This window comes from Lissotriton helveticus, chromosome 1_1 (assembly GCF_964261635.1).
Source record: "Lissotriton helveticus chromosome 1_1, aLisHel1.1, whole genome shotgun sequence".
Lineage (NCBI taxonomy): Eukaryota > Metazoa > Chordata > Amphibia > Caudata > Salamandridae > Lissotriton > Lissotriton helveticus.
In genome coordinates, this window is record NC_136057.1 from 1,770,538,470 (window position 1) to 1,770,556,523 (window position 18,054).

The 18,054-nt window shown below is 42.5% G+C and overlaps 1 protein-coding gene across 1 annotated transcript in view; it reads right to left on the reverse strand.

Annotated features, from left to right (window-relative positions):
- MRPL4 (mitochondrial ribosomal protein L4) overlaps positions 1–17,790 on the reverse strand; it is a 30,653-nt gene extending 12,863 nt beyond the window's left edge. The window contains exons 1-5 of the mRNA XM_078640109.1: positions 17,661–17,790; positions 11,895–11,976; positions 10,726–10,894; positions 9,936–9,987; positions 8,556–8,673 (exon numbers count right to left, since the gene is read on the reverse strand). Coding sequence (XP_078496235.1) covers positions 8,556–8,673; positions 9,936–9,987; positions 10,726–10,894; positions 11,895–11,976; positions 17,661–17,708 — 469 coding nt within the window. The 5' untranslated portion in view covers positions 17,709–17,790. The remainder of the gene's footprint in view (positions 1–8,555; positions 8,674–9,935; positions 9,988–10,725; positions 10,895–11,894; positions 11,977–17,660) is intronic.
- Positions 17,791–18,054: the final 264 nt, after the last annotated feature.

Here is an 18,054-nt window from a genome sequence, read left to right on the forward strand (position 1 = left end):
ATTACAAAGTCTAAAGTTAGTTACACCTTACATCTACAATTATCCACCACCTTTAAATTACTTTAACTTTATTTAATCTTTAAATACAAACCAAACTTAAGCTACATAAAAATCATACATTCTAAAGGTATACTTACACCTTTAAATTACAATTTATGCAACACCTTCAAGTTATTATAACTTGCACACGTCCAGACACAGTGTATTGAACCAGGCCTTGAGAAATCTACTCGCACACTGGCTATAGCAAGTCAGATTTTATCAGGGCAAGCTTTGTTTGCAACATACTTGCCCGTTTATGCTAGCTCATGAAGAACAGGTGTTCCGTTTTCTCAAACAGTGAACAAGCAATAAAGATGCCTTTAAATTTTACTTTCATCTTGTCACATGTGCTCTGTATTCAGAGATCGAGGTCAAATGTCGACCTGTCTTACAATTTGCAGTCTGAGAAAAAAAAAAGTAAACATAATCTTCAGGATGAAATAAGAAGCAGCAGTTGAGGATTTTGTAAAGTGAACTGTTTGACATCTGTTCTGTACAAATGGCTTGAAATGAAAGGATGTAGGATGCCAGGTTTTTGTCTAACACACAACATTTAAATAGCTTGTAAATGAACTGTTCAAACACTGTATTTATATATTTTAGTAGTTATGAAAGCACTTTTTTGTAATTATTTGTAAAGAAGTTTTAATGGAATGAAATACGTTCAAATGATGAACATTTTTCTGACACACAATTTCCACAGATTGTTTTATATGCTATATAGTTTTATCAGTAAAACTGCTTGTAATTGGGAACGCGTTTGCCAGTTTTAATGGAAAATATGCTGTTTGAAAATGACAGTGCACTACCAAATCGTGCTTTAGTAATACATTCATTAAAAGTGAGTTTTTAAAACTTGAACTGAGAAACATTCCTGCCTCTGGCCTGATGACAATGCTATTAGTGAACTAAAAGGCACGTCAGGGGTTATTTGTACCCTATATATGGGATAAATTCTTATTAAACATGGAGCAAAAGTTTAGTCCATTAAATCAAACAAAATAGTTTTTTTTGTATGGCATATGAACCTGCATACTTGAAGGTGCTCTCATATGTGATAATGAAGAAAAAGGCGGCTTGTAAAAAAAAATATTTGCTAAGATCACACAATTTGAGACCAAATTACGGATCAAGTACATTACAGTTAGGTTGAGTACTCACTAGTCACTAGACATGCATGTTTTTATTGAGGCCTGTGAACTCAGTAGCCACACAATATTAACTATAACTCGCGCCTACCCTGTGCAATGATTATACCCTTTTATACTTGTATCACTTATAACATCTAAAATAATAGCATTTACAACAACACTTATGACCTCACAAATCACATCAATTGTGAGAACAGAATGCATAGTGGGGAGTTATATTTAATATTGTGTAGCTACTGAATTCAATACACTGTGCATGGAGGTGCAGGAGTTATGATAATTTGAAGGTGTTGTGTATATTATATTTTAAGGGTATAAGTAGAACTTTCGAGGCAGCATGGCGTGCAGCCAAGCATGGTGGCTGATTTCTAAAGGAACACAGACCCCGCAGTATAATCGCCCTTCAGGGCGGCCTGGACGATGGACGTGTCCAAACTGGCAGGGAGCTTGGTGGCCGAGAGGTGTGCCGGCAGACTTTGGACTCGGACTCATTGGTTGTGAGGAAGAAAGGATGACTCGAGACTGCTGAACAAGAATGGACCACACTGGGCAGACTTTGGACTCGGACTCATTGGTTGTGAGGAAGAAAGGATGACTCGAGACTGCTGAACAAGAATGGACCACACTGGTAGACTTCTGTGCTTTGTTGGCGGGGTGGTGAGTGCGACACCGGCCACGGGGACATACTGTGGCCCAAGGGAGGGATGGCTCCGAACAATTAGACCAGACGTGAAGGAAGGCGGGGCAGAGGCGCCCCCCAGGGCCAGTGGTACATGCCTAGACTGTATTTCTACCCAAGGGGGCCCCATAACCATCTGAGTGTTGCCTAACAGTCGATGTGAAGAGGTTGACCATGCGTAACGAGCTGACTAGGTCTGACCTCGTGGTGAAGAGCCAGCTCCGGCGTCACCCCCGGGGGAGCTGTGGCTGACAGTGCAATGGCGGCCATCCCGCTGTGGCAAACAGGGGACGTGCCACATCGTAGGATATGACCCTCATCGATTTGGAAGAGCGACGGTGGGCCCCCAAAAAGAATGCATGCTGGACTGTAAAGCCTGCCCTTGGAGCGAGAAGGGCCACCGGATTGACTGGGCTGTAAGCCTGTGCCGCGGTGCCAGTGAACGCATGAACACCAAAAGGCTGCAGAACCCCCCCAATACCAAGTAGCAGTGACTAGCGTGGCTTCGCACACGACCACCAGGCCCGTGCGAAGAATTTCGAAATTGGGGCCCGGGGAGCGTCTCTCTGGTTCATGCAAGTAAGCAACTGGGATCGCATACTTGTCCACTTTATTCTGTTTAATAAAATGGACAAGTATGCGATCCTGGTTGCTTACTTGCATGAACCAGAGAGACGCTCCCCGGGCCCCAATTCAAATTCCAAACCTGCTATACCGAAGAACACACTCAAAGAAACAATGACAGCCGTCTAGGGGATAAAGGGAACCCTGAAACCTAAAACAGACTCCTTTGTGGTGGAAATGTCCCCATTGCGGACTAAAGTTAACACCTCAGGGATCGCTAACCCAGAAACCAAGTGACAGAGATCGAGGGCTCCACTGTTAATCTCCGGAAACAGGTGGATCGCCTGCAAAGACAATGTCACACTACAAGCCAAGCTGGATGCCATGGAGGGGAGGCGAAGTGAAACAACCTGCGCCTGGTGGGAGTGCCGAAGAAGGCAAAGTGCCCCAGTGTAGACCTTTTTGTTGAACATTTATTTCATCCTTAACACCTTGCAGCCTCAAAGCCTATCAAAATTCTTTGCCATGGAGAGAGCCAATATAGAGCGGGTGCCTTTGCCCAAACCAAGTGTACCCCTGAGAACAATAATCACACTTATTTTCAACTATAGAGACTGCGAGGTTATCCTCCAGGTGGCCCGTCAGAAACCACCTTTGAAATTCTAGAACACTACAGTCAGCCTCTATCCAGACTTTACATTCAAAGTCCAGCAACAAAGATGGAGCTTCACGGAGGTAAAGAAGACTCTTGGGGCCAGTACATTGAAATACATGATGATCTTTCTGGCCAAGTTGAGTGTTGTTGCAGAAGGTAAAACCTGCCACTTCACTGGCCCCCAAGAGGCTTGGGAGTGGTTGGAGGGCTGGCACCAGGCACCCACAAACAGAAACATAAGGATACTATGGGGCAGAAAAGAGCAACAATCAAGATGTTATGCGCCAAAGATGCCATCTTCCCTGTGAAAATGGAATGGGGCTGCACCGAGGACGACCAAGGCATGACTCTGGGAACAGTGGCAATTAGGAGGTCTGTAGGCAGTTGCACATTCATCTGTGTCTGTTGTGTCACTATTAGGGGTGGCTGGCCTCTTCGAACTGTACTAATGACTGCATGGTTTGCCTCAAGCGCTGTAAGGTACGGAAATGCACATTATTGGCTGGGCTTTCCCTCAGTAAAGAGTTACACTAACATGTCAGGGGTGACAGGCGGTCTGCAAGTTGGAAGGTGGTGGGCAGTTCTGAGCTCACCATGCAGGGTTTAGGGGACTTTGTTCTTAGGGTATGTTCGATGTTTATGTTTACAGGCAGGCTTGTGTCATATTACATGAGTTTCATTCAGAGAACACGGGTTTGCGCACAAACTGAGATCAAGGATTTACACAATGCATGAGACTCAGGTGCCCACAGGCTCCAATTGCCGCCTTAAAATAATGTACTGGAAAGTGAATGGGTTGGGGGACAGACTGAAGAGAGGGATGATTATGCAATATATAAAGCGACAAAACACTGACATTGTACTACTCCAGGAAACCCATCTCCTGGGTAACTCATGTAAAGCCCTGGCTAGAGGTAGCTATAAGATGTCCACCCACATGCGCTCAATTCCGATTCTTAGGGGTAGGTATACTAATAAAAATCAATGTCCCATTCACACACCATAAGACCTGGGTGGACCCTTGGGGAACGCATGTGACCCAATCTGATTCCTGAAGTGGCATAGCTATTAATATCTGCTCTGTATATATTCCGGGACACCAGTGGATGACTTTCCTGGCATGGAGTGCTTGGATACTGCAATGGCCAGTAGGCCTCTTGCTTATGGGGGGGTGACTATAACACGGTAATGTAGGAAGACATGAACAGACACTTGACTGTTCAGTGGTCTGGGGCTGAGAGCACTCTTGCCACTTTTGCAATGGCTCTTGGCCTCACCGACGGAGGGTGGCTCCGTCATCCAGAGGAAAGTCAGTATACTTTGCTGTCTGGGGCACATTATAGCTTTTTTGACTTGACTACATATTCACACAACGCTCTCATGTGACCAGAGTATTTGCCGTCAAACACTTGGCCTGGGGCATATCTGAACATTCGTCGGTGTGGCTAGAGCTTCAGGGTGACTCGGGGGAGCGTACTGGAAGAAGCGACTGACATATATTTTGAAACAAATGTTGTGTCGGTCTGCTCTGAGATAACGCTTTGGGAGGCCTACAAAACAGTAGTCAAGGGCCATGCATACTCCCCCATTGCAGGGAAGCAAAATAAGGCAAGGGAAAAACTAGAACGGTTAGAGAGTGAAATTGTGGACCTGGACCAGATAATCCCTAGTAGCAAAACTGACGCCAACACGAACACTAAGATTAATGCAAAGGGAATAGAGAGACCTAGCCTAAGAGTGCAAAAGGACACCCTACATAATGTCCCAGAGACAACTATATGAAATAGGGAAAAAGGCTGGGAAATTATTCACATGCCTGACCAAGCCCAGAACTCGGTGCTCCAAATAACAGATGATGAGGTGAAAAAACTAACCAGATGCAATAGCAGAGGTATTTGCAAATTACCATATGGATCTATATTCAGTGAGGGGGCGATATGATCTACAAGACAGTCAAGATTTCCTCCATGATATCAAGACTCCTAAGTTCGCTGGAGAACACAGATCAATGCTGGATGACGACTTCCAGCTCAGTGAGATTGATCAGGCCCTTCGATCTCTCAGCTCTGGAAAGGCAATGGGACCTAGCAGGCTTCGCATCGAGCTTTTCAAAGGACTTTCGACCAGATAGGAGCCTAGACTACTAAATATGTGGCAAGAGGCCAAGTCCTCAGGTCAACTTCAGGTTGACCAAAAACAAGGCCGGATTGTGGCAATTTACAAGGATGGTAAGCCCCCTCACTGTTGAAGGTCTAACCGACCGATATCACTGCTGTACGCAGAGATCAAATTCGCTGCCAAGTTTACTAGCAAACAGACTCAGACAGGTGATTACATCTCTGATCCATCTAGATCAAGTCTGGCTTTATGCCCAACAGGGGGACCAGGCTCAACCTCCGAAAGCTTTTTACGGTAAAGGAGGGAACTACAGACGACAATGGATCTACGATAGTCTTGGCCATGGGATACTTCCATGCCAATTGATACGCTTGAATGGCATTACATGTTTGCTGTGTTCAGGAGGTTGGGATTTGATTTGGCCCCAGCTTCATGGGGTGGATCCGTCTTCTCTACCAGGGCCCAAAGGTCTGGGTCAGGGTGAAAGGCATGCTGTTGCATGCATTTGGCCTGCATAGAGGGACTAGACAAGGCCAACCAATTTCCCCACTGATTTTCACCGTGCCCCTCGAGCCGCGTAGGATATGGGTTGGTGGTAGTGGTGCATGGTATTAGCTGGGGGGAGGGGGGAGGGGTATGGGAGCGTCCTGGGAGGAGCGTATTTCTTTATATGCAGATGATATTCTGTTCTACATTACAGACACCGCACTCCCCAGCTATATTCAGACTGATGCAGAGCAAGCCTCCAAATGTTATAGAAATACTCAGGATACACAATTAATTGGAATAAGTCTCTCGTGCACTTAATTATGGGCCCCAGACTCCGCCTGCAGGGAGGCGTACCCATGCCGATGGTCCACGAGGGGTTTAAATATTTGGGAATGCAACAAACAAAACCCTAGCTTATTACTAGAAGAACCTTACCCCTATCGTAGACCGTTTTGCAGTTGATGTTCAGCATTAGCGATCCTTGCTGCCCCTACTGTTAGGCAGAGCAGCATTAATCAAAATGATGACAGTACCCAGGATGATCTATGCCCTCCAGAATACTCCTTATTTGGGCCCCAAAGAATTCTTCCTTAAGAAGGAGGCATTGCTAGTTTTGAACATTTTTCTAGTTGTCTTTGTAGTAAGTAACAAAGTCCTCTTATAAGTAGTTAAATAATAAAACTGTCTCTTTTAAACTTCTATCAAAGGACTCTGGTTCAGGTATGTACACAATTATCCTTTTTAATGAACTAGTAGCTGCACAGTAAATTATATTGGGTGATAACCAGTCCATTTCTCTTAACAAATACCAAGCTACATTGACAATCCAGCTCAAGACCTCAGACAGAAGCAATTGACTTGCCTCACCACTCAGAAGATTCATCAGTCAGTTATGTAAATGTAAATGTGACCAAATGCCACATGAAATGCTCTCTAGTCCTACTCACAATCAAATATAAGGTTGGCACTCATATTGGCAGTGACATGTCAGAGTAGAGAAGATTATATAAAATAGGATTATACATTAATAATTAGAACATTAATCAATAAATGTAATCCAAAGTAAAAAATAAAATTATAATTAGGGTTCCCGGTTTTATGCTATTTATTTTTTCAACATTTCTGTCTGTATTTATCCATATTTCTTTTTTTGCTAATTTTGTCTGCATTTGTCCATTTTTATATTGTGTTTTCTGTATAAATGAAGGTTGAATGGGTATTTTTCCATATTTAATTGACTGATAAATGTATATTTGCATTTGAATGTTTAAATGGTTGCAGCAGTATACAGTGCAATATCGTTATCTGAAAATCCTTGCATTGTGAATAGCATAAATAACTGTAGATCTGCGCTTAATTAGGCTTAAGTAGGAAACCTATTGTCTTTTTTCATCTCCCCTACCTCTCAATCTGTACATCTACTGAACTGGCACTCGTGATTAACAACCGGAAAAAATATCCAAAGAAAACCATTTTTTCTGTATTTAAAAATAAATACAGACAGGAAAAAATACTTTTTGGTCTGTATTTATCTGTAAAAACTGAAAAATGGGAGCCCTAATTATAATATAATGTAATGGCTCTTCCTTAATATGACATACAACCACATCAAACATAAAATTGATTGCCTGTATCCTCTTCACACAGTTTTGAGAGCTATGATGACACACTAGCCATGGTTGTGTGCACTACAAATGATAGATCATAACTTGATTAGTGGACAGTAGTTACAGTCCGGGCCATCCCAGATTATTTACAGTAGATCCACACAGGAAAAGCATACATTCATGTATACATTAATGGCAGATCACATATTGTCAAGAGGGGGAAAAACACATTAATGTCTAAGCCGTTCTAGCGCGGTAAAGTGCTGGACTCCAGGAGTTGGAATCTTAGAAAATAAATGTATCAGTGGAGTACCGTCAAGTTTGATAATAAACGAAACAGTAATTTGAGTGCCAAGAGAAATTCAGCTTGTGAGATGCGCAACATGAATGAAATGAAAATACAATTTATATTTAAAATACAATTTTATTTAAAACTAGAGGACATTTCTCCAAAACTAAGTTTTGTCAGGCTGACATTCTTCATTTTGGGTATTTGCCACAAAGACAGAATTCCGATCAATATGTGTCGCAAATTAGAGGATAGCAATATATGTAAGTAAATTCAGCAATATGTTTTGAAAACGTGAACCAGTGGTCAACAGTGAAAGGCAATGTAACTATACATTTCTCGTTCATGGTTTTATTTAGTGATTAAACAACTAAGATACTGGGATACAATGACAAAGAATGACCAAGCCACCCTGCGCATGCAAACCAGGAGTCACCTATCATCTGTGGACACAGTATTACATCATTCTGTCCATCTAACAAGGGCAATGGAGCAGAAGAGAAATGGACTCATTCTGGGTCAATGCTCATGGAGGTTGTGAGGCCCCCAGATGTAATTTACTCTTAGCTTCTTCGGACACTCTTTAGATATTTAGATATTTTGAATGCTCTCCCACTTGTACAATTCATCAAATACAACCTACACAACATTTAAGTAGTTCTCTTGAAACGGTGTGCTTACTCGAAAAGGAACCCTTAAAAGACTGATATTATATGACTGTTCTCCTTTGTAGTTTTCTGCTGGTAATCTGCTCAGCGAGGCAAAGGACAGAACGAACATTGTTTTCAAACTACCTGTTCACCCTCATGAACCGAGTGATCCAACACGAAGGGTAGTGTTTGGATTTCCCAATGTGGCTTCAGTATCTGGTGCATAAGATCCAGTGCCTGTATTCTCATCAACACCCAGAGGTGCACTGTGCAATAACACTAACTCAATTACAGAGATCGAGCCTCCTTACCGCCTCTCCAAAGCGGGGAACGAATGCTGCCTTGACGAGCACGACCACTGCCCTTTTGTTGCCAAGGTTTCCTTCCCCCACCTCGCACCTCAGCTCTCGACTTTGTTTTCGCATGGCTCTAGAAAACAAAAAGATATGTCTGGATAACTGCTACAGAAATTGTGAAAAAATGTCATATAGCACCTAAATCGAATACGTGCCATTGTGGATGGTGGAAATACCTGCTGTCACCCTTTGATATCAAATCATACAGCGGTGCTCATTATCACCAGGAGGAAGAAGTGAGAATGCTTGCATAAGTATATGAATTAATTTGGTTAATGGCTGCAATTTTGTTGTTAATATGTCTATGGTAGCTATTTTTTTCGATCAGTTAAAACAGCCTTAATTTCCATTTTAAAAACTGTGTGATATTTGCAGATAGACTTCGGTACATTGCTTAACTCCTGTAACTCACAAACCCCTGAGTTTGGCTAAGACCTCAGAAATGCTAAGACAATTCAAATGTAGAGGTGGCCAAAATGTGCTCTTCCATGGCTGGATGGGACTCAGAGGAGTAACCCTGCACAAGAACGACTTGTTTGTAAAGACGCTAAGGGGATCTTGGTTAATCAGAATCAACAGAGGGGCTTAAAAATCTGGTGAAGTGCTTAGGAGAACATGACGCAGTGGAGGGCTAGCATAAGGCAACACCCCGGAGCAACTAAGAGCCCAGCTCAGGAGAGGGGCGAAGAGGCCCTTGCTCAGAGGAGGAACATTGAAACTCCAGCAAAGAGAAGAGACTTAGATATGGGATCAAGGCAAGGAATGGAAGGAATATCCTCAGGAGAAGGGTTATCAGCTCTGGAACAATGAGGACCTCTTGTTAGGGAATAGGGTAGGAAACTTTGACTCGGGCTAACACATCCATAGGTTTCTTGAGATTTAAAAGCATGTGGCACAGTTCTTCCATCTGCAGGGGAGCAGGTTTATACAGGCAGGGAATGGCACAGCTATTAAGTTGGACAGGTGGGGACTGTTCTTCCTTTTACAGGGTGAGGGCTGTTGCATCATCAGGAGGTTGAGGTGCAGTTGATCCAACAACTGGGTCAGAGACAGTTCTAATATTACCAGGATGGATAGTGTATGCAGCTCAAAAGTCACATACACTGAATTGTCCTGTCCTAGCTTTAGAATGCTCACAAGCCCTATCGTGAATGATAAACAGTGCGAACTCTAGAATTGGAAGGACCATGCTTCTAGTCTGTGGATATTCTAAATAACCTGAAATACTTTGCTGCCGGCATCGATTATGCCTCTTTATGATGAACACTGGATGAAGGAACCAGAGAAATGATCACCATCCTGGGACCTGAATTCTATCGAACAAACACAACTTACTATTCGCTTAAAGTTTCTCTGCCACACTGCCACTTGATGAAGAACATCAATCCTGAAAAAGGGCAAAACATGGGATTAAACATCAGAAAAAAGGTTATCAATTTTTCCTTTAATCTTATTTGCCAATAACAATATTTAGAGCCATAGCCTGTGCAGAAAGAGCCTAGTGTCATAGGGATTCATCGTTTATACTAATTATGAATCTTGGCAACGAAGAATCAATGTGGGACAAATGTAGGGTGCTTACAGAAAACTACTAGAAAAAGTAAATAGCTTCACTTATATGCTGACTCCAATAGAGGTGCCGAAGTCGTCAATGCAGGAGAATGCTCTCTACAAAATGTTTACGTTGAATGCTGAAGGACTTTCTTCATTCACCTGGGTTATACAGGCTTTTTTTTGCATTTGTGTTATAGTGGCAATTTCTATTACTTGGTTTCTATCGAATAGATGTTGCATTTGTATGAAGCATCTGCAACTAGATAGTTACTTAGCATCTTTAATTTTTATGATGGTGTGGCTTTCATACCCACCTGCTCATATTCCATGACAGCTTGGCCCGTAGCCAGTGTCCAAATTCTCTTGCCCTCTCCCAGATTACATTAGCACCAAGTCTTGTTAAATATTTATGAGTGAATGTTCCGTTTGAACTTCCTCAGCCCTCTGCAGCTGCTTTGGGCTGCATTTCAGAAACAAATGATCAGAGTGAATCTGTCAAGTGAAAGGTGTGTTGTGTCCCCTTTAAGCCTTTATGGTATCTTCAGTCCTCTCTGCAAACCTACAGACTAACCTGGGCATGACAGTGAAGACATCTGGGTGGAGGTCGACCAGGCCTAAACGTTCATCCTCATAGCTCCTCAGAGACTCCAACCAGGCCTGCCCTGGCTTTAGGTGAGAAGGAACATTTATGCTGCATTTTCTGATGACTGGTAGATTTGAGCCAGCTGGAGATGGTTTCACTAACAAAACAAAAGGATCATTAATTGTAATCACATCACAAACCGCTGGTTTTCTTCACAACGTTTAAGCACTATTACTATTCACACCTTGTCTTGCATCACTAACTCTACTGTAGCTTAATGACAAACACTAAAAGTTCTAAAGGTCAGGCAATGATTAGGTTATTAAAGTTGCTTTCCCAGGATCTCAAGCCATTTTGCGCGAAGAAGCAGTGTCTTCAACAGATGGCCGGTAGGCCCTATTATAGTTGCTCATATCTAAAGCGTGCAGACACATATGGTGGTGGAATATGTGCTTTAGCAAAAAGGTGGAATAAATACAGAAATATTAAGCAGAAAGGAAGGCTGTAAGAATGAATCTACAACAGGGAGGCCTTCATGGGGCTTGTTCACAAATAAATGGAGAACAAAGAGAAAATGTCATTAGAAAAATAGTACCACAAAAGCCTGGCCTTATACAAAAGAGGGAGATCCGATAAGCAAAAATTCCTGTACCAGCAATGGAGCCACTTGATGGCCTGATGCACAAAGAATCGCACATTCAACAGAAGCGGTTGTTCCATACATCTTAAAAAGTATGCTGCATACATGTAGTATAGAACAGATTGCTGTTAATATTCCGAGACCAGACGTTATCTCACACAGGTATGCCAGGAAGGACATTAACTAGTATACCCTGATTCAGTGAAGCAGTCAGATGCATACCGGCGTCACCAACAACAATCTCCTTTTTTGAACAAGCACGTAAGGCTCAATTGAAAAAGGGAAGTCTAAATAGTGGAAAACGCTGGTATGACTTCGACTGCCCCACTGAATCAGAGTATACGAGTTAATGTCCTTATTGAAGGTACACTTGTGTTAAATAATGACACGTTGTATCAGGGCTGCAACACTCTAAAATGCATGACGTTTTGAAGCACAAAGAATAAAGGACCAGCAATCATCATAAACAGCAAAACATAAATGTTCCCGGGACTACTTAATTGATTAAGCCACTTACCAATGGAAGATGGGTCTACAGTATCAGGAGGTATGCTGAGGTTCGGTGGCAGTGTTGTTTCCGAGGACAGGGTCGACAGCAGCTGTTTACAGAATATAAACATTAAGAAATTAGTGTTTCAAACACACCCAAGTATTCAAAATTGTTTTCCATTCATCTGCTCACTTTTTATGAGGATTGTGTTTCATATGCAAATCAGTCTGACCCTGTGCCTCATGGGAACAGTCCAGCATATGGCCATGTCTGAACTGGGGTGGCGGAGTGAGCTAAAGAATGGTGATGGATTAAACCCAGATCAGTTGACTGGGGGTGAGTGTTTGATTTGCTCAAGCGCTCCGTCCATCATTCCCTTTTGTATCGCTTTGTTCGCCCTAAGTTGGCAGGGTATGCTCAGACGTGAGTCCCTTGCTCACTTTGCCACTGGATTCAAGCTAGCCTGGCTGATGACGGCTGAAATGCCAGAAACCGGTCCCAGGATGCTTGTTTCCGGTCCAGAGAAGACATGGCTTTGGCAGTTTGGGCTGGACTGTTCCCATGAGGCACAGGGTCAGACTGATTTGCATATAGCCATGTCTGAACTGGGGTGGCAGAGTTAACTAAAGAATGGTGATGGATTAAACACAGATCACTTGACTGGGGGTGAGTGTTTGATTTGCTCAAGCGCTCCGTCCATCATCCTCTTTTGTATCGGTTTACAAAAAGGAAGGCAGACCTACCAGTTTACCCAGTGCAGTGGTGTGACACAATGTTGCTTCGTGCAGCACACGGCAACATGGTTAAGAGCCACTAACGCACTGTGAGCTGCTGCAAACCCTTGCAGAGAAAAGGTTACCAGCTGAGGCATGCACGCTCTGCACAGCTGGACCACAGTCATCAGGACATGTGGGGTGGCTCCAGATGATGTCATTCTTGCGGGAGTGGGGAGGTTCAGAAGGCTGTGTGACTCCTTGGGCAGTGCAGGGGTGCACAACCCCTCTCTCCATGATCCAGCCCCCTGTACGATCACATGGTGAACATTATACTACAGTTGGAAGGTATGTAAAGGAGTATATGCAGTTTGCATAGTCAAAGGGTACCCCCGGGCTAGATTCCCAAATTTTGCTTATACAATCCCCCAAAAAACAGTGCAACCTGCAATATGTAAAGGGAAGTCGGTACTAGTTTATGGTGACCGGACGTCACGGATTTCCTCGGACAGTCCTGGTTTTCAAAGGACTGTCCGGGTGTCCTGGCGCTTTCCTTAATTTAAATACATGTCCCGTTTTTTGGGACAAGGTCAATTCCTCCTGCAAACTTGAATTAGTTTTGTTCAGGCAGCACAGGAACAAATCGACTACATGCATGCTGCAGCAGTAGTAGTGGGAAGACAGAGTGGGGCTCAGGTTAGAGGTTCTGCCACAGCTGATGGGATATATATAATAAATATTTTCGAATTACAACTCCTACCACTTCCACACGCAGGCGGCGAAGAAGGAGGAGAGACGGACCACTGAATCCAGGCAAGATGTTTATTTCACCATTACAACCAGCACGGTCTGATGACGTGTTTCAGACTTACGAAGCCCTTGATCAAAAAAAAAATATATATATTTTTTTTATTTTTTTTTTAATCTGAGGTTCATTAGCAACATCAGTGATACCTCAGTGAACTATCTGGACCTAGAGGTCTATGTGGTAGGTAATCCACTCCACACGAAACTCGACAGAAAGCCCACGGCAGGCAATGCTGTACTACATGCGGCAAGCCACCATCCCAAGAGCTTAATTAGAAATATTCCATTTGGAGAATTACTTCGCCTGAAACGCAACTGTTCAGACAATGGAGAATTTGTGAAAGCCCGGGAGGATGCCACTAGGAGATTCAAAGAAAGGGGCTATTCCGAAACAATACTAGGGAATGCAGCAAGTAGAGTAGACCTGATTGACAGGTAGAGTAGACCTACTGTTAGACAAGAGCAAAACAGAGCCACAAAAGGAGCTAACTTCCAAATCAACACACTGAGGAAAATTAAACCCTTCCTCCCTGCCGAAGACTTCCAAACTGCTGTACAAGCCTTAGTCATCCCGCGAATAGACTACGGAATTGTGGCCCTCAGCGGACTCCCGTTATCCACAACGGCACCCCTAAGAGCCTCCCTGATTCGCTGCTGCGAGACTCATTACTGGCTCAAGAAAACACTCGCATATATCCCCAGATTTAAAGTCTCTAAAATGGCTGCCTTTTGAAGCCAGAATACAGCTAAAAATTGCAGTTATGACACGCAGCCGTGCACCACAATGCACCCAACTACCTCGCTCAAAAGTTGTCTATATCAGGAGGTTCGAGATCCAATAGAAGTACAAAAAATCTACTCCTGAAACCTCGTAGATTCCGGAAAGAGAAAACATACAAGCGCTCCTTCTCAGGAATGGCACCTAGGATCTGGAATGCGCTCCCTCCTGAAACCAGGCTTATCTCCTCCACTGCACTCTTCAAGAAAGAGGTGAAAACCATCCTTCTGGCCAAGATCTCCTGAACTTTATAGATACTGGATCAGAGACTCTGCCTCGCTTTGTATCACTGTTCACCTTGTCCATTGGCACTATACTTCTACTTGATGATGACACTACTACGCTACCCTCTTACTACCGACCAACATATGATACACTTTGGTCCACTGAACCACCCTCCCGATGCCCCACTCAGTGTTCTCTCTAGCCTAAGAATTTGGTATAAGCCATCCACACATCCAAGGTTTACCTGAAAACTTCTGTAGTGAGATTAATGATTTGTGCCGTCTTATATTACTTGTCTACCTGATTGTATATTGATGTTTTCTGTACGTTATTATTATCCTACTATGTTAGTGTCTATTATACTGCTCCCATTATCCCTGTTCTTTCCTGCTGCCCCTACCCCTGTCTCTGTGAAGCGCTCTGATATCTGTAAGGATCTTGTTCGCGCTATACAAAACTTTGAATAAATAAATAAGGTATAACACGGATGATCACTAATTTTAGGAGACTTGGTCCAGGTATTTAACAAGAATTGGCACATTCTGCAAACAGACGCCACTCTGAAGAGAATCATACCTGTACATCCATCCATAACCTACAGACGCTGTCAATCTCTAAATGACCACCTGATACACAGTCACTTCGAGGTCCCACCCAAAATAACAACTATGAAGCCCATCAAATGCTTCTTCCCGTGCATGCGTTGCAAGGCCTGCAAACACAGTAAGAAGAGAACAAAATATGAAGGGAGACCCAACGATTCGCGCCCAACAAGAGAGATTGTAAAATTCCTCAATTGCAATTCGGACTTCACGATATACTGCTTGGAATGTCCCTGTTCCAAGAGGTATATCGGAAGCACAATTCACCCCGCTAAAAACGCGTATTGGAGCACATGCGTGCAATAACAAATCGGGATAAGACCTACCCCGTGGCACGCCACTTTGAAACGCATCATAACAGTAACAGAGATCTACTCACCTTCTTCTGCATAGACCAGGTAGATAGAAAGGAGAGAGGAGGTGATCGTGTAAAAGCTCTAAGGATGTTGGAGTCTAAATACATCATTGACCGGCAAAGCAAATGGCTAACAGGGCTGAATAACGATGAAGAACTATGGGAAAACCTATAAATGAATCTTGACAGTAGGTGCACAAAGTATAAATAGCTGGAAAGGAGTAGAGGGAGGTAAGATCATTGGATATGTGAGATCACATAGAAAATGAAAATTAACTGAACAGAATAACATCGTTTCTCCCCCGGTTTAAACATCACCATGACTAATACCATCCGACCTAATCAATCTGCCAATTGCTCTCCCCCCAGTCTAGGGACAAATAAAAATGCATAAAGGCCCATACAGGGCGGAACAACAACAGAGCAAGCCCATACAGGGCATGATAAAATAACAAATAGGGGAATAATGGAATCATTGATATACATTTTGAGGGACGGCAGTTGCCTACTTATAAGCATTAACAACCACTTCCATACCAAGTGATAGGTGAAATTGTTTTCAAATTAATTGAACAACTTGAATAAGAGAATATTTGTTCTATGAAAATCTGAAATACTGCTGTTACAGAATGAAAAGATATTTCTTCTTTTTTGTATATTTTCTCCTCCCCTTTTAGATTTTGTATAATCACATATATCATGAATTGTACTGAGAATCTGTTTTTAAACACTCCACTTGCACTTTTGAAACCGTTGTAATTAAGACAAAAAAGATACTATGTTCCAAACTGTAACACACTAGAAGATGGGCACTGCTTTGGAACTTAGAGGTGAAGTCCGCTTTCACGGTCTATTAGAACGACATGGGAATGGTGGACAATATAATGGTTTTCTTTAGTCACATTCATCGACACTGACGAAGCTGTGAGGCGAAACGCATCTGTTGGAGGGGCGGGGGGTCTGCCAATAAATCACTTTTAAAACGGATGACCTGAGTGCTTTCTATTTTCGGCTCACGAAGAAAAGGCGGAATTGTTGTTGAATATATATATATATATATATATATATATATATATATATATATATACACACACACTTTTATCTCTGGCTTGTCCCGGTTTTTGCTTCTCAAAAGCAAGCCACCCTATACCAGTTATATGGCAAACTGACACCACCGTACATATGGACAACAAGCATGTAAAACAGTCAATCCTGTATTAATGTTGACCAGTCAGTACTCAAGCATGTCACATCACAAACCAGGTGCAAAGCAGAAGGTGATGGAGCACCCTACTGCAACATCAAACCAGACGTTTCGTACATATTTGGTACCACACCAAAAGTAGCAAAAGCAGCTAGGATATTAAAAATGCATGAAATGCCATATCTCCATTTTTTTTAATATTTACAAAATAGCACAGATTTCAAAATAAGATATATGCAGTAGTAAAGACAGCTGTATATTAAAACATCCAATAAAATGGTATAAAATCTATGTCTCGTTAACAAAACGGGTTGAGGAAACATCACTAGTAGAACGCTGAATAAAAACCTAGTAAAGCAGCGCAAATTAATGTCGACATGATGACTTCAACCCGGAGATCAGAAAGATATTACAGATTGCGATTACATTAATTTCAAAGTCGTGAAATGTAAACATTTGGGAGAGGGGAAATAAAAGCACATCTTAAACACAAATTACAGTAAGCAATTGTACTTTTTATACATTCAATTTACAAACACTTGTGTAAGTCTTCAAATTTGACACAATAAATATCTCTACAAGCTATGAAATGTTTTTAGTGTTTATTTTAATATAATCTTGCGTTGCTCGCTTTAATGATTTTAAAGGACGTTTTATGAAAAGGTGCATATCTTTTATTCTCCTGAAGTTTGATTCTTAGTAATTATCCCAATAAAATATATGGACACAGGCAAAATAAGCATGGACGTCATTTCACCAAAGAGGTTGCGGAAGTAACATCATGATGCACCCTTGACCACTGAAGACAAGGGGGTGAACTCTTTTCTCACCCTTAGAGAATCAGCAGTCACCTGTTTCCTTCTGGGGGTAACGAGTCACGAAGGAACTATTACAACTATTATTTTATATTCATGCCTTCATGTTTACTGGGGCTTTGTTTACCAACACGCAAGCCACGGGTGTCACAACTGGCTACTGTTAACAGACGTCCGTGAAAATAATTCAGTCTCGAGCATTATGGCGATGTTGTAAGGTTCACATTGAATGCCTTGTTCGACCAATACTATAGTTTTTTCTCCTCCCACTTCCATTCACTACTTGTCCCTTACCCGACATCCCTGTCTGCAGACCCCCACTAGGCTCCTCAGCCCAATCATCCTCCCTCAGGATGGAGAAGGTCAGCTTGAGTTTCCCTCTGCCATGTTTCGTGCAGCACTGAGGCGCGTTGATATGACGTCATCCCTGAGTCAAAGGCGGATCACGAACACCAGGAAGACGATGATAAAGCGAACGGCCATCTTGGAATGGCTCGTATCCTTTCAAGCAAATGTACACCAAACAACCACGCCACAAACTAGAAATCTTTTATCTAAATAAAATACATCGCACCGATTAGAGTTTTTTATAAGCGACATTTATACTTTTAGTTAGTATGTTCAAAGAGAAAAATAGTATTGTCAAAAAAGTCGACCGCTGCTTTTATATTATGGTTTTCTAATAAAA